The following is a 26,506-nucleotide window of genomic DNA, read 5'->3' on the forward strand; positions in this document are numbered from 1 at the left end:
ATCAGCTTCAGGTTCAACAACACCAAGCTCCAGATCCATGGGCAGCTTTCCTGGCCTTGCCCGCATGAGATATGCCGGAGTGCAATTGGTGGAACTGACTGGAATATGATTGTACATATCCACTAGGTGTGGTAGTAGGTCTGGCCACTGGTTCCTCTCCTCAAGTGGTATGGTCTTCAGTAGGTCGATGATGATGTTGTTCATCTTTTCGCAGAGACCGTTTGTTTGTGGGTGGTAAGGTGTAGTTCTTATCTTTTTGACGGGGGCGACCACCAGAAAACGTGAGTAGTGATCTACCATGGTCAGAGCATAGGAGTGCCCTGACCTACTGGGGGACAGCTTGACAAGGTCCAGGGCCACGATCTCCAGGGGTCAAGTCGTCTTGATGGGTTGCAGGGGTGCCTTCTGGCTGCTGAAGTCTTTCCTTCTTAGGCCGCAGGGTCCACAGTCCCGGCACCACCTTTCAATGGAGCTGCTCATTCCTACCCAGTAGAATCGACATTTCAGCAGGGTCTCTAGCTTTTTCCAGCCAAAGTGCCCCGCTTGATCGTGGTAAGCTTCCAATACCATCTGGATGTCTGTCTTAGGGACTACTATCTGCCATACCATCTCATGGGTTCTTGGATTAACGTACCTCCGGCACAGCTTCTCACGGTAGATAAACAGCCGGCTTCTCTCGTTCCACAGCTGCTTTGCTTGCAGAGACGCATCTTTCTCCAGGGAGGCACCTTCTTGGGTTATCATCTGTTTGATGCGGCTGACAACCGGGTCACTGTCCTGGGTCTCTTTCCAGCTGTGGTGAGGCAGGGGGTTTAACGTCTTTCCACGCTGCTTCCTGGAGGCTCGTTGCTCATGGATCATCCCACTCCGGTGAAAGGCAGGTAGCTCTATCTCTTCCAGGTCATCCACTTCTTCTTCTGTGTCTGACTGGTGAGGCATCCTAGACAGGGCATCGGCGTTGGCGTTCTTGCGGCCCGCCCGGTATTTGATTGTAAATTGGTAGTTTGACAGCCGAGCCATCCATCGTTGTTCCAGTGCCCCCAACTTAGCTGTTTCAAGATGGGTCAAGGGGTTGTTATCAGTAAAGGCAGTGAACTTGCTGGAGGCCAGATAGTGCTTGAACCGTTCAGTGATGGCCCAGACCAAGGCCAGGAACTCCAACTTGAATCTGCTATAGTTCTCTGGGTTCCTTTCAGTCGGATGGAGCTTCCTGCTTGCGTATGCGATGACTTTCTCTTGCCCATTCTGCTTCTGACTTAAGACAGCGCCCAGGCCTTCGTTGCTGGCATCCGTATACAGCAGGAACGGTTGGCTGTAGTCAGGGTAGGCTAGGATCTCATCACCTGTCAGGATCTCCTTCATCTCCTGAAACGACTCTGCTTGCTCCTTACCCCAGTGGAATGGAGGGTTTTTGCCTTTGGGGGACTGCCCTACCAGGAGGTCTTGCAGAGGAGCTGCTTTCTTTGTGTAGTCCTTTACGAACCTCCGGTAGTATCCTACTAGTCCCAAGAACTGACGCACCTCCTTGAGGTTCTTCGGCTCCGGCCACTTCTGGATGGCTGTGACTTTCTCCGGGTCTGGTGCTATTCCTTCCGGACTGACAATGTGTCCCAAGTACTGTACCTTCTTCTTGAGCAGGTGGCACTTTCAAGGCTTCATCTTCATCCCGTACCGGGACAGTGACTCAAATACCTCTGCCAGGTGTTTCAAGTGGTCCTCGTACATTCTGGAGTACACAATTACGTCATCCAGGTAAAGTAACACAGTCTCGAAGTTGCGGTGTCCCAGGCAGCACTCCATCAATCTCTGGAACGTTCCTGGGGCATTGCAGAGTCCAAACGGCATGCTGTTGAACTCGCAGAGTCCCATCGGAGTGGTGAAGGCCGTTTTCTCCCGATCCTCCTCAGCCACAGCTACTTGCCAGTATTCACTAGTGACGTCAAGGGTGGAAAAGTAATTTGCAGACTTCAAGGCAGCTAGGGACCCCTCTATGCGTGGTAAAGGGTATGCATCTTTATGTGTAATGCGATTTACTTGACGGTAATCTACACACATTCTCATGCTCCCGTCCTTTTTCCTAACCAGCACTAGGGGAGCCGCTCAGGGACTACAACTATCCCTTATCACTCCCGCCTTCCTCATGTCATGCAGCATTTCCTTTGCCTTCTGGTAGTGAGTTGGGGGTACAGGCCTATAACGTTCTTTGATTGGGGAATGGTTGCCTGTGGGGATATGATGTTGAACCCCCTTAATCCTCCCGAAGTCTAGTGGATGTTTACTGAATACCTGCGAGTACTCTTGAACCACCCGGTGTACACCCTGTTTTTGATGGGCAGGAGTGGTGTCTGTCCCAACATGGAGCTGTTGACACCAATCCTCCACCTGGGTCGCAGGGTCATTATCCTCTACTTCATCTGGTGAGGTTAAGGACTCCGCCTCATGGATGCAGTTATTATTGACAGCATGTACTTTGGCAACAGTGGCATAACGTGGCAGTTTGACCTCATCTTCCCCTAAGTTGAGAAGACGGACAGGCACCATCCCATTGCGTACATCTACCACTGCCCTGGCCGTTAAGAGCGTGGGTCTATGCTCGGAGCAAAGGGGTTCTACTACCGCCTGATAGCTCTGTCCTCTAAGACCTATGGCAGCTCTACACCAGATGAGCATTTCACTCATTGGGGGGATGACAATGGGTATGGGGTCTGTTACCCTCACGTTACCGATTTCACCATCTGTTAGCCTTACTTGCTGTTGGTACATCAGGACTCGGATCTCCTTCTGTAGCACCCTCCTCTGTCCTGGTTTGGCAGTGTCAGCTATCTGTTGGAGTAAGAACACAACCTCTCCCAAACAGTTACCAACAATGTTAGTGCCAGGTACCGTGTACTGATTAGTGTCATCAGGATTGGTCTCTACTACAATTAGTCCCTGGTCCTTCAGCTCCATTCTCCCCACCTTTACAGTCACATTCTTAACCCTGAGTAGGTTAAGGGGGAGTCCATTTGAGGCATATACAGTTAAATTTGGAGCTGGCGGACATAGGTCATCCATGGACCAGAACCTCTTGTAGAGAACGTCAGGCATGATGGTTACCTGAGATCCTGTGTCCAGCAGGGCATGCGTCGGGATCCCATCCAGTACAATGGACAGGAAAGGTCTTCCTCCGACGAACCTGTTGTACCAGTCTGATGGGCCTGGTGAGTCTACTCCTGGGTGTCGGCCCTCGGACCCAGGGTTTTCTCATTTAAAGGACACTTCTGGGCGAGGTGTCCGGTCCTGTGGCATCGGTAGCAGGTTAGGTCCCTCGGTGGACGGCGCTGGTCACTGGTCCTCGAAGAGGGTGGTGTTGGCCTCCTCCTCCTTCGCATCCAGGGGACATCCTCAGGGCTATCGGCTAGCAGGATCTTCCCTCCTTCCTCTGGCTCCGTCCGCAGCTGCAGAGCACTCAGCACGGTGGTCAGAGTTTTTCTCAACTGACGCACCTAAGAGCGCAGACTGTTCAGTTCTTTAGGGGACGTTGCTGGGACTTTAACTTCAGCAGCCACTGGGGATAAGGTGGGTGTAGCAGGCACTGGAGTAGCCCCACCCTGGTAACGTTGGATGGCATTTGTTTCCAGGGGCTGCAGTCCTTTTATAGCCATGTCCTAAAGATTGTCAAAGGTGGCATCTGGATGATCCAGGGACCACCAGCGCACAGTCCTGCTCTCCTCTGGAGACTTCAGTCCCCGGACAAACTGTTCCGTCAGCATTTTGTTCTCATTCTCAACGCTGGTTGGACTAACCTGGTTCAGAGTCCACAGGGCCCCTTGGAGACGCCAGGCGTAGTCCCGAACATTGTCCTCTGGTTGTTGGGAGCAGCTGTAGAACCTCATCCGGAGGTCCGCCTCAGTAAGGTCCTCAAATACAGTCTGTAGTTTTTGGAATATTGCGGACACTGACTCCTGGTCTGCGGCTGACCATGTTTCCACTTCCCGTTCCGCAGCACCGGTCATTTGTCCTAATACAACGGCAGCTCCTTGTTTGCCGGTCATAGAGTACATGTCTAAGATACCACATATCTTCCGTTTGAATCCAGACAGGGTATCTGGTTTGCCGTTGTACTGGGGGAGCCACTTTGCTCCTGGAATGTACGGTAAAGTCATAGGAATTACAGGTGTTACAGGCACTGCCGGTGGAGCGGCGGCTTCGGCCTGCTCATCATCGGGCGCGGGTTGAACTTCAGGGACGCTGACTGGCAGGTCGGCATTCTGCTGTTCGACGGACATCTTAGCGCCCCCCTAGCTAACCGTGGCCTACCTTTTGGTTTTTCTTCCGGTAGGCCGCAGCTCCGCAGGTGATGGTTATCTTCAGGACGTTGCGTTGCTTGCGTCCTACGTCAGAGCGTTCAGCGACACTCCGTACAGGACCTGGCGCTTCCTGATTTGCCGTTGAGGCGTGGGGCGTGTCCGGGACTTCGCGCTCCTTTGCAGGTACGCCCCTTATTTTCCCGCGGTTACGCCCTTCTTCTCGCTCAGCAGCCCAACAATGGCGGCAACCTTCACCACAACTTTACGTACACAGTTCAGAATAAAGGCGCATAGTACCCGGTGGCAACGGGCAAAACACGGCGTCGTTGCAGCAGGCACGCAATCCTGTTCGTGACGCCAGAAGAGATGACTAGCCCAGGGGATGGGGTTGACTCGGTTACCCGGGCCTTTAGCCTTAAGGAGGTCGCGGTGGTCGGCTCCTGGGCCCGTACTCTGGGGTCTCTCTTTAAAAAGGAGTTGATAGATATCAAGTTTATAAAAGTTCGTGACGCCACCTATGGTTTCTGATGATATTCACCAGCGCTGCGCAGTCCACTGAGGCCGGTGATAAGGCAGCTGGATGGTATAGCTCCCCACAGGTGGATCTAGGCCTCAGGGCAGTGTATGTATGGGAAAAGCAGGACAAAGAGACCCCGCAGGACAGGGACAGACACGATAGTCACTTCAGTACCTTTTTACTGATGGAAATTCAGGCACTCCCCAGAGCACTGTAGGGTGAAGGGTGTATGTCCGGAACCTCCCCAATGAGTGGGTTTTGGGCCTCCTGCTTCTTGACTCTGCGTAGTAAGTTTCTGACCCGCCTGGAGCTAGGCCTAACTTTGTCTCTGTCCTGCGCTGGCTGACCTTGTGGTAGGGCCTTTTCTTGGATTACACGCTCCCAACTTACGGGGCCTATGTGTCTCCTGGCTCTGGTACGTATCAGCACTTTAGCGATCCTGGGACTTGTAGTTCTCCAGGGATTCCGGTTTATCTTACTGGGTCATGGAGATCCCGGTAAGCTTCGGACCCGGTGTCCGGTAACTGCTTCTTCGGGGTGAGCTAGTTAAGCTCCTCTGCCCCCTATGAACTAACTCTCTCTACTCGCCTTCAGCCTACTCGGGTCCACAATAGGCTACTCACACTAACGGCAGCTTGCCGCGCTTCACCGATCTTATGGCGCCGGCACACCTGAAGCTCACCTCTCTGAGCTACAACTGAGTCTAGAACACGCTCCACCGCAGACTGACCTCTCTCAGGCTTCTACTGCAGGAACTCTCTCAACCGGTTTTCTCTCTGTCAGTTCCAGTCTAGACTAACTGAGCTCGACTCTGCATTCTGGTTTGTACTTGCTGAACTCTCCAGAGGAACTGAGCTGCCTGGCTCCACCTTCCCTATTTATCTATCCCTAATGGGCTCCCTCTGGTGGTCTGAGGTGGAAGGTGGAGATGTGTGAATGGTTATGGGGGCCTCTTGTGGAGGAATCCTTCAATACACCCTTCTAGGATTTGTGATACCAAGCACAGCTGGGCTTCACATAATCACAGAGCATCAAAGGGTTGTCATGACAGCTGGGGTCTCCTGAAGACCCAAATGCCTGTCATTATGATACTCCCGTGAATGCTGGCCAGCATTCATAGGAGATTGTGAATTCTGCTGTTCATAGCAGTGTTGGAGCACTGCTATGTATAGCACAGGAGATCGAATGATCGCAACTTCAAGTCTCCTAAGGGGACTAGTAAATAAAGTAAAAAACAAAAACTTTTTAAAACTATGAAAAAAACAAAAACACAAAAGTTTAAATCACCCTTTGTTTGCTCCATTAAAAATAAAAAAATACACATATTTGGTATCGCTTTGTAAAATTCTGATCTATGAAAATATAAAATACACGCCAGAATTACAGTTTTTTGGCCGCTGTAACATTGCAATAAAATGCTATAAGAGGTTATCAAAACCATCACGTAGTGTTAAGGGACTGTGGGCACCTCCCCGATCTCTCAAACTAGTGGCATCCCTATCCCCCGGATTAATCCTGAAAGTGGAAACGCCAGGTTCTCGTACCTATCTATGCTCCTAACTTAACTCTTATCTGATGCTTCCCCCATCCAGGGAGGTGATCGGCTGAAGTGTAAAGGAAAACACTAACCAGACAGACAAGTGTTAACAGACCGGGATAAAAGAAAACTACAATCATACAAATATACTCACAAAACAACAGAGTGGGAAACAAAGGAGGTAGAGGATGGGGAAACCAAATCTTAGAAGATAAGGAAAAACAAGCAAACTCCATGCAGCAATCTCCAGAAAAGCTCTCCAACCGCCAACTCCAAACACTGAACTTTCTCCTTCACCACTAAACCAGGAAGTAGAACTATCACTGGCAACTCCCAAGTGCCATTGGCGAGCATATATACCAGAGGTGAGTGGCCAACACTGAACAGCTGAACCAATTCAGGATGGAGAGCTCCAGGAGACCAACTGAACTGATTAATCCTTGCCAAGACAGCAAGGAAACCAGCATTGTTTAATAGGATGGTGAAGCAGTTCTACTAAGTGCAGGAGGTCGAGTAACCAGATGCCCACTCTGTCACAGTATCCCCCTGACAAAAACATAGTATCTACCCCAAAATGGTATCAATAAAAACGTCAGCTCAGGGTGCAAAAAATAAGCCATCACACAGCCATAGATCCCAAAAAATAAAAACATTACAAGTCTCGGAAAATGGCAACACAAGCGAAATTTTTTTCTTACAATTTTTTTTTCACCCCTTTAATAAAAAAAAAAACTATACCTGTTCGGTATCTATGTATTCGTACTGACCTGGAGAGTTATATTGCCAGATCAGTTTTACCGTATAGTGAACATAGTAAATAAAAAAACAAAAAAACTGTGGTGGAATTGCACTTTGTTTGCAATTTCAATGCACTTGGAATTTTTTTCCTCACTTTCCAGTGCATCACATCATAAAATGAATGGTGTCATTAAAAAGTACAACTCGTCCCGCAAAAATATAAGCCCTCACATGGAAAATGAACAGAAAAATTAAAAACTTATGGCTCTTGGAATAAGGAGGGGGTGGAGTCAAACACAAGCGCAAAAACGGAAAATCGCAAGGTCATGAAGAGGTCAAACTATCAAAATCACCGTGAATATTTGAAAAAACACATACAGATGTAGCCATTCTTAAACCAACACACAAGTCAACTTCACACAACAAAACCATTGATTTTGAATTATTATGTGTTGCATTGCACTCTTCCGTGTTGTGATATCTTTCTATCTTTCTGCATGGTGATATCTTTGGCATTTGAAGAACTGCTATATCTGTAATACATTTTTCGTCTAGTCTGTTTTTTTATTTTTTCATTCACAATAACATATTGCACAGTTTACTGTCATATTGTCATCTTGCATTTCTACCTTGGCTCAAAATAAATAAGAAGCTTAGTATGTTTTTTTTATGAAAATGTATCTTATTCCTCCCTTTAGCCAATGGGCTCATTTTATTTACTTTATATCAGTTTAAATATTAATGTTTGGATTTTGGAATTTGCAGAGGGAAAAAATCAACAAGAAATAAAATGTTAAAGTTTAAATGTAAGCGTTCTCATACATAACTTATACGTATTCATGTATTTCAGCTACCCACTCATCTGTGTCTACCAAAACATCAGCAGCATCCAACTCTACAACACAGTCCACTACATCCAATACTACAACTTCTACAGGTAAGACTTAAAGTGCATTAGTTACATCGCTTTAAACATAATCTTCCAAGTAAAGGAGAGGAAAAAATAAAAGTAAAAGTTTGTCATTGCCTTTGTGCCTGTTTTTTGTTTAATTTTGTTGTGTTGTGCCTTTTTTATTGCAACCAATTCATTATTCTATTTGTGCCTTTTTTGAAGTTTATTTTATATATAGTTTAGTGATTCCAGATGTTTTTGCCTTATTCATCAATTTTGACTTTTTAAAAGTCACAAAATATGGCGCAACTCCATTCTTTCCCTACCCTTCCAATGTATTTTTGACTATGCCAGTATTTTGGCACAATTTTTGTGCTATTTTGCAAAATTCGCAAAAGCAATTCAAAACAGAAAAAAAGACCTCTTTTTAACTTTGTGCAAAACTCATGAATCTCGTGCACCATTTTAAAGAAATTGGTGCCAAAAAACCGCAACTAATACCATAAGACAAAAAAGGAAAGTGATTTAAAAAAATGCAAATAATGAATCGGGGCCAGTATATCTTGCTGTTAGCTGCAAACTAGGACCATACTGTCAGTGTCTGTCTAGCATCTTCATTTCAATATTGGAATTGACATAGGAGAGAGCTTCTTGTGTCAGCACATGACCATGAAGGGAGCTGGTTGCCTGGATCATAAATGTCCATATAGTAGACACCAACTACAAATGTACCGTAAAGTCCTGTGAACCATATTGCAGGCCAAATAGAGCACATGTGACAAAATGGCTCTCGTTCTGTGATTTGTAGACTACCCTAATGTTGAGTCATGGAAAACTGATCAGTGTAGGGATAGAAGACAGTGATACTGAAAGTCTAGGTTAGATGATCAACACAAAAAGAGGTCGCCCAGCATTACACAGTTAGAAAAGAGGAGACTGTGGTGCATGGATTCAGAGCAGTGCTGTCAGTTGCACTATGTACTGTATTTTTTGCTTTATAAGCTGCATTTTTTCCCTTTAAAGTGAGGGGAAAAACTCAATGCGCCTTATAAAGTGAACAGACACATTTACATGAAAGTGCAAACTGAGCTATCACTCACCACGGCCCAGGGGAAGCTTGCCACGGGCATTCCTTGTGGCGGGCGGTGATGTGAAGCAGCCGGCGGGCGGTGCGGGCTGTGTATCATGGCGGTGGGCAGACACACAGCTACTTAATCCTCTATTTAGTGCAGAGGAGAGCAATTCTCTGCAGGGCTGGATACTGATTGGTGGAGGGAACTGCTGCTGAGCTGCCTCCACCAATCAGTGATCTGTCAATGACAAAAAAAAGTGTCCCTTTTATGAAAGGTCCTTTGAGCTAAGATCTTCTGCTTTATAGGTGAGCAGGGGAGTTGGTATAACCCACATCATCCTTCAAAATATACAGTACTAATGGGTGTATTCTGAAGGATGATAGGGATTGTAGTCATATTTAGTATAAACAGTCCAGGGAGTGTACCTTAAGGGGCCAAAGTAGTGTTTATTGTAAAAGTGACTACCAACCCCATCATCCTTAAGAATTCACTCATGTATGTAGTCCGTGGGTGTATTCCTAAGGATGAGGGGGGTGGTGAACAAACAGGGACAGCACTGTACGCTAATAGGTGAAAATGTTTACTATATTTTAATATGACAATAACCCCAGTCATCCTTAAGAATGCATCCAAACCATGCAGTACATGCGGTAGGTGTGTTCTGAAGGAAGATGGGGCCCATTACACTGTATCTCCCATAAAAGTGCATCATCCACAGATCCCCTATAACAGTGTCCTCCACAGATCCCCCATAACAGGGCATCATCCACAGATCCCCATAACAGTGCATCCTCCACAGATCACACATAACAGTGCATCCTCCACAGATCCCACATAACAGTGCATCATCCACAGATCCCACATAACAGTGCATCATCCACAGATCCCACATAACAGTGCATCTGTGGCACCCCAGGGGTCCGGTTGCCACAGTGGCATTGCCTCCCTCACAAGAGGTGATGCCATGCCTGGAAGGAAGCAGGGGTCCCCTAGTCAGGTATACTAACATGCAACACTTTCCTGGCTCCAGACTAGCAAGGGGAGCTCCTCCCCTTAGCAACTGGGATCTGAGGCGGGGTTAGTTAGAGTTAGTGAGAGGAGTTGAATACAGGACAACGACGAGGAAAGACCTGGGGGGTGGATCTGCATGGCAGCTCACCCCAGAGAGGAGCGTAGAAGAACCGGACAACGGAGTCCGAGGTTGTGAGGCACTGAAGGCCCAGCAGCAGAAACCGGAGGGCAGAAGACTGCAGGTCTCCTGGCCCCATCAGACGCCCGGAGGCTCAGCAGCTCATAGGGCCCAGCACCGCCACGTGGGAGCGACACTCCAGGAAGGCCCGAGCAGCCTGCTCTACGGGTGAGCACAAAGACATTTTGCTCAGGGATGAGGGCCGCAGCATAGCTACAAGCAGCAGGGCCAAAGAGATTAGCGCAAAGGGAAGGCCTCCAACTTCACCTGGCGAGATGGATTCCCAACTTGCTCCCAGGCCGCCCAGACCTCTACTACCAGCTAGTACCCGTGCCCCCGTCTGCCTAACCACCGCAAGTAAAGATAAGAGGAAACCGCCATTAAGTTGTGGACTGATTATTAACTGCGCCATCCCCTGCACTACACTGCACAGCAACATCTATAACATCACCATTTCCTGCCCTGGAGCTTAGCTCTACCTGTGGAGAGCTGAACCAACTCTGCTGCGTCATCATCAGCTCCAGAGGATCTGCACCGTAGCGGCTGCCCCATATAGCCGCATACCACAGGTGGCGTCACGAATGTTATATATATAATTTTTTAATTCCCCTTTTCTCAACATCCCCTTTTATTGACCGCCCTGGGTCACAGACCAGGTCACCGCCACTGTGACAACCCCAGCACCGACCGGCCCGGCTACCGAGTACCCCACGGCCCAGGAGGCGCGTCACATCATCCACTGATCCCCCATAACATAACATTTTATTAAATGTTTTAGCACACTATTTGGCTCAAAATATTTTCTTTTTCTTATTTTCCTCCTCTAAAACCTATGTGCGTCTTATAATCAGGTGCGTCTTATAAAGCCAAAAATACGGTATGTTTGTCATTTGCAGTTAAGGCGAATCTGTCAGTGAGATCAACACACTCAACCAAGCAAAATATATAGGCAACCAGGTGTCTGAATTTAAAGCCATCAACACCATTATATTTACTATCTGTTGCTGCATTCCCAAGAAATGGGTATTTTAATTCAAATGTAAGTGAGATGTTATGTGCTCTGAACATGACAGAGCTCTCATAGAGACACTGTCTCCTGAGGTTGTTTCTCCTTCCAGCACCAGCCTCTTTAACTTGATTAATAGTTCACTGTCTGTGTGATATCAGGCAGTAGTTAAGGACATCAGATAGTGAGCTATCAATCAAGCTAAAGAGGCTGGTGCTGGAAGAGGAATCAACCTATTGAGATGCCCAGCACACTTAACTAATATTAGACTGCCCATAGACTATAAATGTTGGGCAGTCCATTTCATGCTGTGCAGTGACATTGTAAAACATTACTTCATAGTATAGCAGCTGCACAAAATTGTGCATCTGCGGGAACAGGGAGCCAGCTTTCAGACACAGCCAGACTCCCCATAGAGAAAGCAGAGATGGTCTATTACCATCTCTGCTTTCCTGATTGCTGTATACATAGCACTGAGTAAGCACTGTGTACAGTAATAGGAAGCACTGGCAATGCTGCAAGATTTATAGCTTCCTCCCTCTCTCTCTCTCACTCAGATAAGTACCATATGTGGCCACTATATTGTGCTAAATAGCGCCCAACCCCATTATATTAATGGAGGTGTCCACTTTCAATAAAGTGTGAAAAGTACATAAAATAACAGACTCAGCAGATACTCACCCCCACCTATCCCCTGGGTCCAGCATCAGCTTCATCTTCTGCTGCTATCAAGGTGCTGTGACTAAAGTGGTAACGTCATGTCAACTCATTACAGCTCTAGCCATTCACTTGTGCTCAGTCTTTGTAAAGAGGTTCACAGCATACAAACCCCCGACAAAGAATGGTGACCCCATCACAGTATGATTCTCCAACTGTAATTCCCACACAGCCCTCCATAAAGTATAATGGCTACAAAAAGTGCTCCATGCAGTATAAAGGCCCCACATAGTGCTCCATACAGTATGTTGGCCACAAAAAGTGCTCCATACAGTATAATGGCCCCACATAGTGCTCCATACAGTATAATGGCCCAACATAATACTCCATACAATATAATGGGCCCCCAAAGTGCTCTATACAGTATACACTGTGTTCCAAATTATTATGCTAATAATATTTTCTCAGATTTTCCCAAATTACCTATATGAATTGCAGTCATTGTAATTTTCCAGTCAAGTAACTATTAGAGTACAATTGAAAGGTTTTTGTACAAACTGCCTATGATAACAGTATATTTAAAAAAAAATAAAAAACTCAAACTGCACTCAAAATGCATGTTCCAAATTATTATGCACAGCAGAGTTTTCAACCTTTTCATTTTAATAAAGAACAAAAAAATTGTCATTTTTGAAATTATAAGCATTAGCAGGCTATTACAAACTGAAACTCCAGAGGTTCTCAATGGGGTTGAGGTCAGGGGAGCATGGGTGTCACACCATAAGTTTGTCCCCTTTTATGCCCATAGCAGCCAGAGATGCAGATGTGTTATGTGCAGCATGAGACGGGGCATTATCATGCATGAAAATGATCTTGCTGCGGAATGCACGGTTCTTCTTCTTGAACCATGGAAGGAAGTGCTGTTTGAGAAACTCAACATACATTATGGAGTTCATCTTTACCCCTTCAGGGATCCTAAAAGGGCCAACAATCTCTCTCACCATGACTCCAGCCCAAAACATTACTCCACCTCCTCCTTGTTAGCGCCGTAGCCGTGTTTGCATGGGGTGTCCATCAACCTGCCATCCTCCACTCCATCCATCTGGACCATCGAGATCATTTCATGCATGATAATGCCCCGTCTCATGCTGCACATAACACATCTGCATCTCTGGCTGCTATGGGCATAAAAGGGGACAAACTTATGGTGTGGCACCCATGCTCCCCTGACCTCAACCCCATTGAGAACCTCTGGAGCATCATCAAAAGGAGTGTCTATGATGGCGGGAGGAAGTTCACATCTAAGCAACAGCTCTGGGAGGGTATTCTGTCCTCATGCAAAACAATTGAAACAGAAACCATCCAAAACCTGACAAATTCAATGGACGAGAGAGTTCAGAAGCTCCTTTCGAACAAGGGGTCCTATGTGCAAATGTAACATCACCTAGAATAAAGTTTTGAGTTGAAAACTGTTTGATTTCAGTTTGTAATAACCTGCTAATGCTTACAATTTCAAAAATGACCATTTTTTTGTTCTTTATTAAAATGAAAAGGTTGAAAACTCTGCTGTGCATAATAATTTGGAACATGCATTTTGAGTGCAGTTTGAGTTTTTTATTTTTTAAAAAATATACTTTTATCATAGGCAGTTTGTACAAAAACCTTTCAATTGTACTCTAATAGTTATTTGATTGGAAAATTACAATGACTGCAATTCATATAGGTAATTTGGGAAAATCTGAGAAAATATTATTTGCATAATAATTTGGAACACAGTGTAATGGGCACCACATAGTGTTCCATACAGTATAATGGTCCAACATAGTCCTCCATATAGTATAATGGGCCCTGCATTGCCTTCCATACAGTATAATGGCCCCACATAGTGCTCCATACAGTATAATGGCCCCACATAGTGTTTCTATACAGTATAATGGCAACAAAAAGTGCTCCATACAGTATAATGGCCACAAAAAGTGCTCCATGCAGTACAAAGGCCCCACATAGTGCTCCATAAAGTACAATGGCCCAGCATAATGCTCCATACAATATAATGGGCCCACAAAGTGCTCCATACAGTATAATGGGCACCACATAGTGTTCCATACGGTATAATGGTCCGACAAAAGTTCTCCATACAGTATAACGGCCCCACATAGTACTCCATACAGTATAATGGCCCCATATACTGTAGTGCTCCATACAGTAGAAAGGGACACACATAGTGCTCCATACAGTATAATGGGTACCATATAGCGCTCCATACAGAATAATGGGCACCACATAGTGCACCATACAGTTTAATGGTCCCACATAGTGCTCCGTACAGTATGATAGGCCCCACATAGCACTCCCTACAGTATAATTGCCCCACATAGTGCTCCATACAGTATAATGGTCTCACACACTGCTCCATACAGTATAAAGGGCCCACATAGTGCTCCATACAATACCATGGCCTCACATAGTGCTCCATACAGTATAATGGGCCCCACATAGTTCTCCTTACAGTATAAAGGGCCCCACATAGTGCTCCATACAGTATAAAGGTCCCACATAGTGCTCCATACAGTATAATGATCTTACATATTGCTCCATACAATATAAAGGGCCCCACATGGTGGTGCTTCATACAGTATAATGGCCCCACATAGTGCTCCAATAAATAAATACTCACCTGTGTCCATTCCCCCGCTGCTCCGATCTCTTCATGGTGTCTCACGCAGCAAGCGCTGACGTCACTATGGTGACATCGGCTATGAACTCCGCTCACCTTATTTACATCACCACTCAGCAATGATGCTGCGCTCTCACTCCGTCGGAGTCCGGACCGCTCCCCCAGAATTTGTGCAGGACCTCTGCCACTGTTTGATTGCCATCACTTTACCAGACACGTTGGTGCGCAGTGGGCTGTCCGGCTGTGTCTGCTAGTAATGATGTGGCAGGGGCGTCACACATGCAAAATTAAAGGTGCAGTGCCTACCCTGCTGTGTAATTACTAGCAGACACAGCGCATTGCGAATGGCCATGTTTGGTAAAGTGACGGCAATCAAACAGCGCCAGAGGTTCTGCACAAATGCTGGAGAAGCGGCCTGGGTCCCGACGGTTAGTGGGCCCCCTGATGGTTCAGGGCCCCAGCACGTGCTCGGGTGCACCGGGTGCTGACTCCGGCCCTGCCCACAACTATTACCCCACTTGCCACCGCACCAGAGCAAGTGGGAAGAGCGAGGCTAAACGCCAGAATTGGTGCATCTGATGGATGCGCCATTTCTGAGGTGGCTGAGGACTGATGTTCTTAGTGTGGGAAGGGGCCAATATCCATGGCCCCTTCCTAGGCTATTAATATCATCACGCAGCTGTCTGCTTAGCCTTTGCTGGTTATTAAAAATAAGGGGACCCCATGCCTCTTTTTTGCAGGGTCACCCCTTCTTAATAGCCATTAAAGTAGACAGATGTGAGCTGATATTAATAGCCTAGGAAGCTCCATGTTTATTACCCCCTTCCCAGACTATAAACATTAGCCCCCAGCTGTCCGCTTTCTCTGAGCTGGTTAAGAATAATATGGGGGACCCCACGTCATCTTTTTCTTTTATTCAATCTGTATCTATTCTGTTCTGATGGTTCAGTCTCTGATTTTACTGTACTCGGCTGATGAAATGTCAGGCTTCCTATGAGATGGGTGCATAAAAATCGCACGGCACAAGCATTGTTTGTGTGCCATGGGATTTTTTCTCGCACCCACTGGCTTGCATTGGTGAATCTTCTCTAACATACAAGGCCACTTGCAGCATGCTGCGACTTTTTTTTCTCAGTCCGATCCAAGCTGAGAAAAAAATCGCAGATGAACACAGAATCATTGTCTAACATTAGTCAGAGTGCAATCCAATTTTTTATCGGATTACACTCGTCCTTTTTAAATGCAGATGAGTATGAGCCCTTACAATGTAAGTCTATGGGGGGGGCAAAACAAGGCTCCATAGGCTTTCATTATAAAATAGACTTCCAGCTCATACATAGAGCATAAAATAGGCCAGAATTGTGGTGACGTCACTGAAAAGCGAGTCAGAACAGCGCTGGACACTGGAGAGACAAGTACACAAAAAGAAAACAAAAAGAAAAAGTGGGCACTGCTGGGGAATAATAATCACAAATAGAAAGGGGTGCTACAGTAACCTGATGTAAAGACACAAAATTATTCGGAAGAAAAAGACTCAGGATATATAACCATGCACACCCAATGTTGGAAAAGTGAAAAAAATATTTATTACATGATTACATTTAGACAACAAAAGAAAATTTTTTTAAAAGCATTTAAAACAGACAAAAACATGTGCAATCTTCATATGGGGGAATTCATGATAATAATATGCATAAAAATAGCAATAAACCCCACTATGTTACGTGCCACAGGTATATTTTACATCACTTATATAACATTCGATTAATGTAGACCAACTAAGCAACCCTGGCTACAAATAGCACAGCACAACCAGTCAAAATATGTGTTTATGACAAACCAAACCCCCCTAAATAATATAAGTGAATCAAGGAATGAGTAGGAGAGATGGTCTATTGGCAATGGGGGCCCATATTTTAGAGGTATTGGCCAGATTGTGTCACCAAAGTCATATATGACGTGGCACAGTTGATCCAAATATAAATAACAAGCCAGGCATTCCTGAGTGGTCAAGTCAAGAAAATAAGTAAATAAAAAATATATGGAAGAATAATTACCTGCTGGCACCAGAGACCCTACGCGTTACGCTGCTCAGACGCAGCTTCGTCAGGGGTATGTTGTCTAAGAGCACATGTGTGTGTTATATAGTTGATCCCAAATGGTGTGACTAGTTTCAGGTGAGTGTTTGTCTCCCTATGGTGTGTAGACAGGCCTGTTCTCATCAGAATGTGTTCCACCCAGTCCATGCGGTGGAACGCAAACGGAAATGGGTTAAACGTCATATCCGGTCCAAAGCAGAGGGCGCCAAATACAGCCCTGAAGCTATTATTGTCAAAGGTGCGTTCCACCCGGACCATACGGTGGAACGGGGGTGGAAGTAAAGTAAACGTCATATCCAGTCAGAAGGGTAAACACGCAGAGCAATGAACTATGCACGTAGTCATAATAAAGAAGAGGCTTGCATTCCACGATGGAACGCAAAAACCCCAGGAGCAGCGCGTCCGCTGCAGAGAATAATAGTGATCACACAAGGAAGTGCTAGCATTAATCAAAAAAAAAAAAAAGAAAGAAAGAATTGCAGTCCAAACCAGGAATACTAAGAAGTCAGTATATGATCTGAGGACAATCACCAAACATGCATAGATACAAAGATAGATACAAAGATGCATCACATAACAGAATACAGACCTGGACATATAAGACTCACTGACCAGACAGACATAAAACAAAAAAACAAAAAAACAAAAAATCCCATTTAAAATAAAACTCTCTCCTTTCCCTCTTTCCCTCTTTTTCCTTTTTTCTCTTCCTTTCTTTCTCCCTTCCCTTCCTTCTCCTTTCCCTTCCCCTTCTTTTCCTTCCCCTTTTCATCCTCCCCTCTCCTTCCCTCCCCTTCCTTTACTAAGATAAAAGACAAGACATATAAATGCATATGAGACTGTGTGCAAGTATGTGAAAAGATGCACACAGCTAAACAATCACAAATACAAGAAATAAGCAATAAACTAATGGGACTGCACAAGTTGGCCCCATGGGAGGGGAAAAAAAAAAGGTGAATCAAAACCCCAATAGTGGGCAAGATTCCACATATAAGAACACCATGGGAGTCTGGAAAAGTCAGAACTGGAAAATACTCATTCGTGCCCCTCATAGCCACTACATCAAACATTAGGGTCCAATAAGAAACTAACCCCGGGGAACTGGGTAGAATCTAAAAAATATTGATATTAAAGCTGCTGGAATGGAATTTAAAGGAGGTGCACATGCACCCCCAAAATAAACAGAGTACTGCTTATAAGGACACCATGGAAATTTAAGCCAAGTAACCAGTAAATGAGAGATCCTCATTTATGCCCTTTGGGGCCACTGTGTCAAGTGTAAAGATCCACCTGGATTCTGTCCTCAAAAGGTCCCTAGTATGATCTGAATTGCGTCGGTTAGGCTTCATTATTTGGAGGCCTGTAACTCGCAATTTATTAGTGCTGCTGGAATGGAATTGAAGAAAGTGCAGGGCCACCGTGGAGATGGTCCTGCCCTTTCTCAAATCCTGTTCAGCAAGATGGATATTCGAAGCGTGTTGCTGTACCCGCCTCCGAAGTTCCTACGATGTTTGACCAACATAGACCTTGGGACAGGGACAGGTCAAAGCATAAATAACATTAGTGGACCTGCAGTTAATGTAGTCCCTCAAAGGAAAGTGACGATTGTCAGTCGGGTTAGTAAAGATTTTTTCAGATGAAAAAAATGGACATGCAGAACAATTGCCGCAGGGAAAAGAGCCTTTGAGCCTATTACCACCAGAGGTATTGTACAACGGACGTAAGTAATGGCTATGAACAAGTTTGTCCCTTAAATTTGGGGCTCGTCTAGCCGTCAGCAAAGGTTTGTTTGATAATATACTGGATAGACGGTGATCCGTCTTCAGTATATTCCAATGTTTGCGGAATAGACCACCTACTTCATTCCATTGATTGTTAAACCTAGTAATAAATCTGATCTGTGTGTCTTCCATGTCAGCTCGTGGTTGCAACAGAACCTCCCGTGGTTTGGCGATGATCCTCTGATGTGCTTTAGAGATTATGGATTTCGGATAGCCCCGTTCACGAAAGCGTGTAGTTAGGTTACTGGCCTCAGTTTTGAAGTCATCCTGTGTTGTACAATTCCTCTTGGCCCTTGAAAACTGTCCCACTGGTATACTGTCTCTCAAATTTCTGGGATGAAAGCTTTGGTAATGTAGAAGACTGTTTGTAGCAGTCGATTTTCTGTATAATTTAGTAACAAGTGATCCGCCCACTATCCTGATTTCCAAATCCAGAAAATAGACTGCGGAAGAAGATATACAATGGGTAAGATGGATGTTAAAGTCATTAACATTAAGTCTATCAACAAAATCAATTGCCTCCGCCTCCGTGCCCGTCCAAATAATTAAAATATCATCAATGAAGCGGAACCACTTGAAAACCCCATAATTGTATTCCCGTAAGGGATAGATGTGTGTATCCTCCCACCAACCCAGGAATAGATTGGCGAAGGCGGGCGCACACTGTGCGCCCATGGCGGTCCCAGAGGCCTGCCGATAAAACACATGATCGAATACAAAATAGTTGTGCGTGAGGATAAATTTCAAAAGATCCACAATAAAGGAGTCATGCAGACGATTACCTCCACTCGTGTTATTCAGAAAGTGCAGGACCGCTGCTATGCCATCCTGGTGAGCTATATTGGAATACAGCGATTCAACATCAACAGTAATGAGCAGGAACTGGTCAGGTAAACTTAGGGAGTTGAGAGACTGTATTAGATGGGAAGAGTCTCTGAGATAAGAAGGAAGGCTGGTGGCAAGTGGCTGCAAGAAAAAATCTACATAAATGCATGCTTTTTCACAGATACTTCCTATGCCTGACACAATGGGTCGTCCGGGCGGACAAATCAGGTCTTTATGCACTTTAGGCAATATGTAGAAAGTAGGAATAGTTGGTTTCCTCACCATCATGAAGTCCTTCTCCTGTTTATTGATAATCCCCATGGAAAAGGCCTTAAGGATCAATCGTTCAAATTTAGCCGAGAAAATCTGAGTTGGATCCGATGGAAGCCTCAGATAAAATCTGCTATTATTCAACTGCCTATGTACTTCAGTGGTATACATGTCCCGGGGCCAAAGGACAACGTTACCCCCCTTGTCAGCTTCCTTAATAAGGAATTCCTGATTTTTTTGCAGACAAAGGAGGGCACGTCTTTCCATGTTTGTTAGATTTTGATGGGATAAATTATTAGCGGGTAATCTCCTGATCTCATCCTTCATGACTTCAAAGAAGGTAAACACTGCTGGAACCATGGACAGGGATGGTAAGATTTTAGAAGGTAATCGGTGTGGAAATTTTTGCCTACCTTGGTATGCCTGGTTGTCCCGTAGGAGTTCAAGTAGATCAGAGAAGACCTGTCTATCCGTAGGAGAAGAAAGATCTGATGGCACATCAGACTTGCTGTAAATGACCCTAAAAATGATTTTCCTACAAAATAGATACAAATCTTTTATCAAGGTGAATTTGTCCGCCGGCACCATAGGAGAAAATGTTAGACCCTTTTGTAATACAGACCTTTCAGCGTCACTTAGAGTATATGTAGAGAGATTGATGATCTGCAATTGATCAGAGCTCTGGCTCAAAACCTGTTTCTCTTCCTGTACGTCCTGGTGGCCATGGTCCTTGCAGAGTTCAGACTTGTTTTTTTTCTGCCGTTGCTTGCGTTTTCCCCGTCTCGTCCGCCGTCGGTGTCGCTCGTTTCTGAGCTTAAAAAATGATCGCTACGCCCTACACTTGATGAGGATCCCCCTTCTATAAACTTTGTAGAGGAAAATCTGCGCAGGTTACCCCTGTGCTTCCATTTATAAGCTTGACCCCTGTCATAATCAGCCTTATCACGATTAAGTTTGGCTCTTTTTCTCTCCATGGTGTCCTTATCAAGACGATCAATAGTGTCCCTCAAATTAATTTGGAAAGGCATTACTAATTTATTAAGATCAAATTTAGACATCTGTGTTTCCAATGATTTTATTCGGATTTTCAGTGTCTGAAATAATTCCCTGTCATGCTGAATTAACATGTTGATGAGGATATTAGAGCACTGTGATAGACCCGACTCCCATGTGGACTTGAATTCCGGGGAAGGTTCCCAGGCCGGAAAAATCTGGACTCTCAGTCCATGAGGAAAAATGGAGAGTCTTTGGTACTCTTCAAGACTAGATATATTCCACCAGACACGTGTAACCGCCTTGTGCAGATCCGTCAAATCCCGTGCAAGACGGTTAAAATCATTATCCTCCACTAATGTGGGGGGAGGAAAAGCAGCCAAACTGTGTTTACTCCAAGCCGCTTCCCTGGCCTCAAAATCAAACGCCATTGTCCCTGAGGAGAAGTCACAACCAATTAGACGACTATTCAAACAAAATACAAAAATATAAGGGTTAAATGTATACAATTATAATCACATAATAAAGACCAAAAAGAAAGCCTTCAAAAATATATTTTCTATAATATATTGCGTGCAGCCACTCTGGAATGTCAGAAACTGACAAGAAATACAAGTACACAAAAAGAAAAAGTGGGCACTGCTGGGGAATAATATTCACAAATAGAAAGGGGTGCAGTAACCTGATGTAAAGACACAAAATTATTCGGAAGAAAAAGACTCAGGATATATAACCATGCACACCCAATGTTGGAAAAGTGAAAAAATCTTTATTACATGATTACATTTAGACAACAAAAGAAATTTTTTTTAAAAGCATTTAAAACAGACAAAAACATGTGCAATCTTCATATGGGGGAATTCATGATAATATGCATAAAAATAGCAATAAACCCCACTATATTATGTGCCACAGGTATATTTTACTTCACTTATATAACATTCGATTAATGTAGACCAACTAAGCAACCCTGGCTACAAATAGCACAGCACAACCAGTCAAAATATGTGTTTATGACAAACCAAACCCCCCTAAATAATATAAGTGAATCAAGGAATGAGTAGGAGAGATGGTCTATTGGCAATGGGGGCCCATATTTTAGAGGTATTGGCCAGATTGTGTCACCAAAGTCATATATGGGGGGTGCATGTGTGACGCGCCACTGGGCCTACTTGGTGTAGCGTTGCGCACGCGGGGACTACCCGGAGCCGGGCCTGTTGGGGGTAGTAGTCTCGTGGCGGTGACCCGGTCCGTGCCCAGGGAGTCAAACTGTGTGGCTGAGTATTAGCAGTAGATGTTGGACGACTACGCCACCCGTTGAATGCAGCTATGGAGCTGCCGCTGCAGGGCAGACCGCTGAGGCCGGTGATACGATTGTGCAGCGTAGATGGTATAACCCCCAACGGGAGGGGTATGGCCTCAGGGCAGCCGACGTGGATGATGGGGGTAGCAGGAACCACTCAGAGACGATGCGGTGTAGTTCAGGGTCTTTACTGGTAATCAAGATAGACCCTCCCGGAGTACTGGCTAGCGATCGGGGCCTGGTCAGTCTTTGAGCAGATGGGATTTCCCCTGGCCAGGCGGAGTTGTAGGCCTCCCCAACTAATTGTACTCTTCTGGCTACCTTGCTAGAGGCGGGTAAAAGTAGCCCACGTCCCTGAGTGTACCGTGTGGTGCTCACCCGTATGGCCGGTGACTCGGGGCCTTCTGGTAGCTTCCGCTCCACGACGGCGGTGCTGGTCCCACGCGTGTGACCGTGCCTTCGGGTTTCTTGGCCAGAGGACCTGAAATCCCCTGCCGGTCGGTTTCTGCTGCTGGGTAAGGATTCGCCCCCGCAGCCTCGGACTCCGGGTCCGGTGATAATTCTTCAATCAGGGCGAGCTCTACAGCTGCCAGCCCCTGATTCCTTGTAGCACTGCTCCCACTGAGCTCCTGATCTTTCTTTCCTATAGCTGCTCCACTACAGACCAGACTGTGTCTCTGTCTGTGTTCTCTGCTCTTTCTCAACTCTTTTTCTCTCTAACCCTGCCTCAGCCCCAGCTTTATATAGGGGAAGTTCTTCCCCTCCCAGGACTGGGCAGGAGGTGTGGCATGCATAGGATGTCTGACCAGGAAACCTCCCACCTGCTCTCAGACATAATATTGCTATTACTGTGGAAACCAGACCCCTGGGGTGCCACATTCCCCCCTAGTGAAATTTAGTACTCCGGGACTAAACATACTTTTGTAAACATAACAAGGTATAAACAATAACGTTCTGGTAGAGACAACACATAAGGTGGTTACGGCGTGTCCGCAACCGGGTGTAACTTTTGGGGAAAACAAAGGTGTCCATTTCACCAAAACAGGGAGACGTAACCAGGTAGGGGTCTGTCCTGCCCCGAGTCCTTATCAGTCTTTTAGTCCGTCCTGGGTTACGCTCCAACTATATGCACAAAGGATTCCCGGTAAATCCACCAAAGACTCCTACAAATAACTAGAAACACATAATTATACACAAGCAACAATAAACAGGTAAACATTAATAAAATAGCTTGAACATTTAGATCCTCCACCGTATGGGAAACTGGCCTCTAGTGACCCTAGTGGACCTACGGAGCTGGCTGACTGGTCCTGAGCTACAGGGTATAGGAGCTGTCAAGGGTAAACTGGGCAGCCGTCTACGGACTCTTTGGCTCACTAGGGGTATGGCAGGCTCACTATAAGCAGAGGGTTGATTCTCCTGGTCTGCTTGTGTGGGGTCTTCTGCCTCCTGGACCGGCTGTTCTTCCAGCTCTACCTGTGTCTCCGTAGGCACTTGGGATGCTGGTTGGAGGAACGTGAGGACGGGTACCACAACAGCACCATTGACTTGAGTCCAAGACCGAGGGAAGTCTCCGAGCACAGTACTAACCATATCTTCCCTTTCCTCTACGGGTCGAGGGTCTTCTTGTTCCTCTTCAGGGTTCAGTAGCTGTTCGGGACACTTCTTCAGGTGATCCCGGGATACAATGGCTGTGGTTTCCCCTCCGTCTTTACTGATTGTACAGATCTTTGGGTTGTCGTGGCTTGAGAGCAGTACGGTGTACGGGTCCTTCTCCCACTGGTCGTCCAACTTGTGGAGCCGTCTTTTCCTCTTCAAGACCTGCTCTCCGGGCACCAGGGGAACAGCGGGAGCATACTGGTTGTAAGTTTTCTCTTGTCTTTCCCTAGCTTGACAGAGACTTCGCTCCACGCTCTCCTGTACTTTCCGGTACTGCTGCTGCCTCTCTGTGTCCCAGTCTGCTTCTGGTGAAGTGTCCTCGGGTGTCAGGACTCCCATCTCCAGATCAACAGGAAGCTTACCAGGTCTTGCCCTCATTAGGTAAGCCGGGGTACAGTTGGTGGAACCTACAGGGATGTGGTTGTATAGGTCCACCAGGTCGGGCAGCTTTTCAGGCCACAGACTACGTTCTTCCAGGGGCAATGTTTTCAGAAGATCTATCACCACCTGGTTCATTTTCTCACAAAGTCCATTAGTTTGCGGGTGATAGGGTGTTGTTCTTATCTTCCGGCAGCCATACAGGGTGCAGAACTCCTGGAAGACTTCCGCTTCAAAGGCAGGCCCCTGGTCCGTCAGCACCTGCTCCGGATATCCGTGCGGACGGCAGAAATGCTGCTGGAAGGCTCTAGCTGCTGTTTGAGCCGTTAAGTCCTTGACGGGGACGACAACCAAGAACCGGGAGTAGTGATCCACGATGGTTAACGCGTAGACGTAGCCACTTCTGCTTGGGGTCAGTTTTACATGATCCAAGGCTACCAGTTCCAACGGCTGTCTGGTGATGATGGACTGCAGGGGAGTCTTTTGGCTGGCACGGTCCCTCCTTCTTAGGTTGCATGGGCCACAGTCTCTGCACCACCTCTCGATGGTTCCTCTCATGCCTACCCAATGGAACCGCCCGCGCAGCAGGAACTCCAGCTTCTTCCATCCGAAGTGCCCAGCTCCGTCGTGGTATGCCTCCATCACCATAGCTGCGTCTCTTCTTGGCACCACTACTTGCCAGATTAGTTCATGCGTCCGGGAGTTAACCATTCTGCGGCACAACTTCCCCTTGTAAAGGAACAGTCGACTCTTCTCAACCCACAGTTGCTTGGCCTCCTCCGGAGCGTCTGGGTCAAGGCGGGCATCTGGCTGAGTCAGCATCTCCTTCACCAGTCGGACGGCGGGGTCACTGTCTTGCGTTTCCGCCCAGTTGTAATGAGGTAAGGGGTTGAACGTAGCAGATTGCTTACCCCTTACACGGTGGGAATACTGGATAGTCCCATGACGGTGGAACGCGGGGAGTTCAACTTCTTCCAGTTCCTCTGAATCTTCCCCTACGTCCGGTAGGTTTGGCATTCTGGACAAGGCATCCGCGTTGGTATTGGAGCGTCCTGCCCGGTATTTGATCGTAAATTCATAGTTGGACAGACGGGCCATCCATCTCTGCTCCAGGGCACCGAGTCTGGCCGTATCCAGGTGTGTCAACGGGTTGTTATCCGTGTACACGGTGAACCGGGAAGAGGCGAGGTAGTGCCTAAAGCGTTCGGTGACTGCCCACACCACTGCCAGGAACTCTAGCTTGAATGAGCTGTAATTCTCAGGGTTTCTTTCGGTGGGCCGCAGTTTTCGGCTGGCGTAAGCAATTACCCGTTCTTTCCCCTGCTGAATCTGGGACAGTACGGCTCCTAGCCCGATGTTACTTGCGTCGGTGTAGAGGATAAAGGGCTGGCTGTAATCAGGGTACGCCAAGATTTCATCCCCCGTGAGGGCCATCTTCAGCTGGCGGAAGGACTCTTCTTCCAGCTTCTCCCATTTGAAGGGTGGCTTCTGGTTCTTGGCCTTCCTGGACTGGCCTATCAGGAGGTCCTGCATAGGAGCTGCCTTTTTGGTGAAACCGGGAATGAATCTTCGGTAGTAGCCTACCAACCCGAGGAACTGCCGCACTTCCTTTGCGCTGGAGGGGCTTGGCCATTCCTTAATTGCGGTGATCTTATCAGGGTCGGGAGCCACTCCGTCAGCACTCACCACGTGTCCCAGGTACTGCACCTTTGGTTTCAGGAGGTGACACTTGGAGGGTTTCACCTTTAGGCCGTAGTTTGCCAGGGCTTCGAACACTTCTGCCAGGTGTTTCAGGTGGTCCTCGTAGGTCTTGGAGTAGACGATGACATCGTCCAGGTATAACAGGACCGTCTCGAAGTTTCGGTGTCCCAGACAGCATTCCATCAATCGTTGGAAGGTTCCTGGTGCGTTGCAGAGTCCGAACGGCATGCAGGTAAACTCACTAAGTCCCATCGGGGTGGTGAATGCGGTCTTCTCCCGGTCCGCCTCTGCTACAGGAACCTGCCAGTACCCGCTAGTGAGATCCAAAGTGGAGAAGAAGTTAGCAGATTTTAAAGCAGCCAAAGACTCCTCTATTCTTGGTAAGGGGTACGCATCTTTGTGTGTGATACGGTTAATTTTCCGGTAATCTACACACATTCTCATGGTGTTGTCTTTCTTTTTGACCAAGACTAGTGGAGCTGCCCAGGGGCTACAGCTATCCCTGATTACCCCAGCCTCCTTCATGTCTCTAAGCATCCCCTTGGCGTGTTGGTAGTGTGCAGGGGGTACGGGTCGATACCTCTCTTTTATGGGAGGATGGTCTCCCGTGGGGATGTGGTGTTCTACCCCCTTGACTCGCCCGAAGTCTAACGGGTGTTTACTAAACACTCTCTCGTACTCTCGAACCACCCGGTAGACTCCCTGTTTCTGGTGGGAGGGAGTGGAGTCAGTACCCAAATGTAGTAGCTGACACCAATCCTCCATTGGTTTCTTAGAGCCGTTACCTTCCTCTGGTTGAGATAGAGGCAAGGGTTCCACGGCCTGTACAGAATTCTGATTGATGGTATACAATTTGGCTAGCGTAGCATACCGGGGCAGGTACACTTCCCTTTTTCCGATGTTTATTATGCGAACGGGCACC

General features: G+C 46.6%; 1 protein-coding gene across 2 annotated transcripts in view; it reads left to right on the forward strand.

Annotated features, from left to right (window-relative positions):
• CIST1 (colon, intestine and stomach enriched 1) overlaps positions 1 to 26,506 on the forward strand; it is a 250,454-nt gene that overhangs the window by 111,863 nt on the left and 112,085 nt on the right. For both annotated transcript variants that reach the window (XM_073655181.1, XM_073655182.1), the window contains one exon: positions 7,932 to 8,018. In XM_073655181.1, the coding sequence (XP_073511282.1) occupies positions 7,932 to 8,018 (87 nt within the window). The remainder of the gene's footprint in view (positions 1 to 7,931; positions 8,019 to 26,506) is intronic.

The sequence above is a fragment of the Phyllobates terribilis genome, unplaced genomic scaffold, assembly GCF_046119375.1.
Source record: "Phyllobates terribilis strain yellow unplaced genomic scaffold, ASM4611937v1 Scaffold_1__5_contigs__length_1240528914, whole genome shotgun sequence".
Classification (NCBI taxonomy): domain Eukaryota; kingdom Metazoa; phylum Chordata; class Amphibia; order Anura; family Dendrobatidae; genus Phyllobates; species Phyllobates terribilis.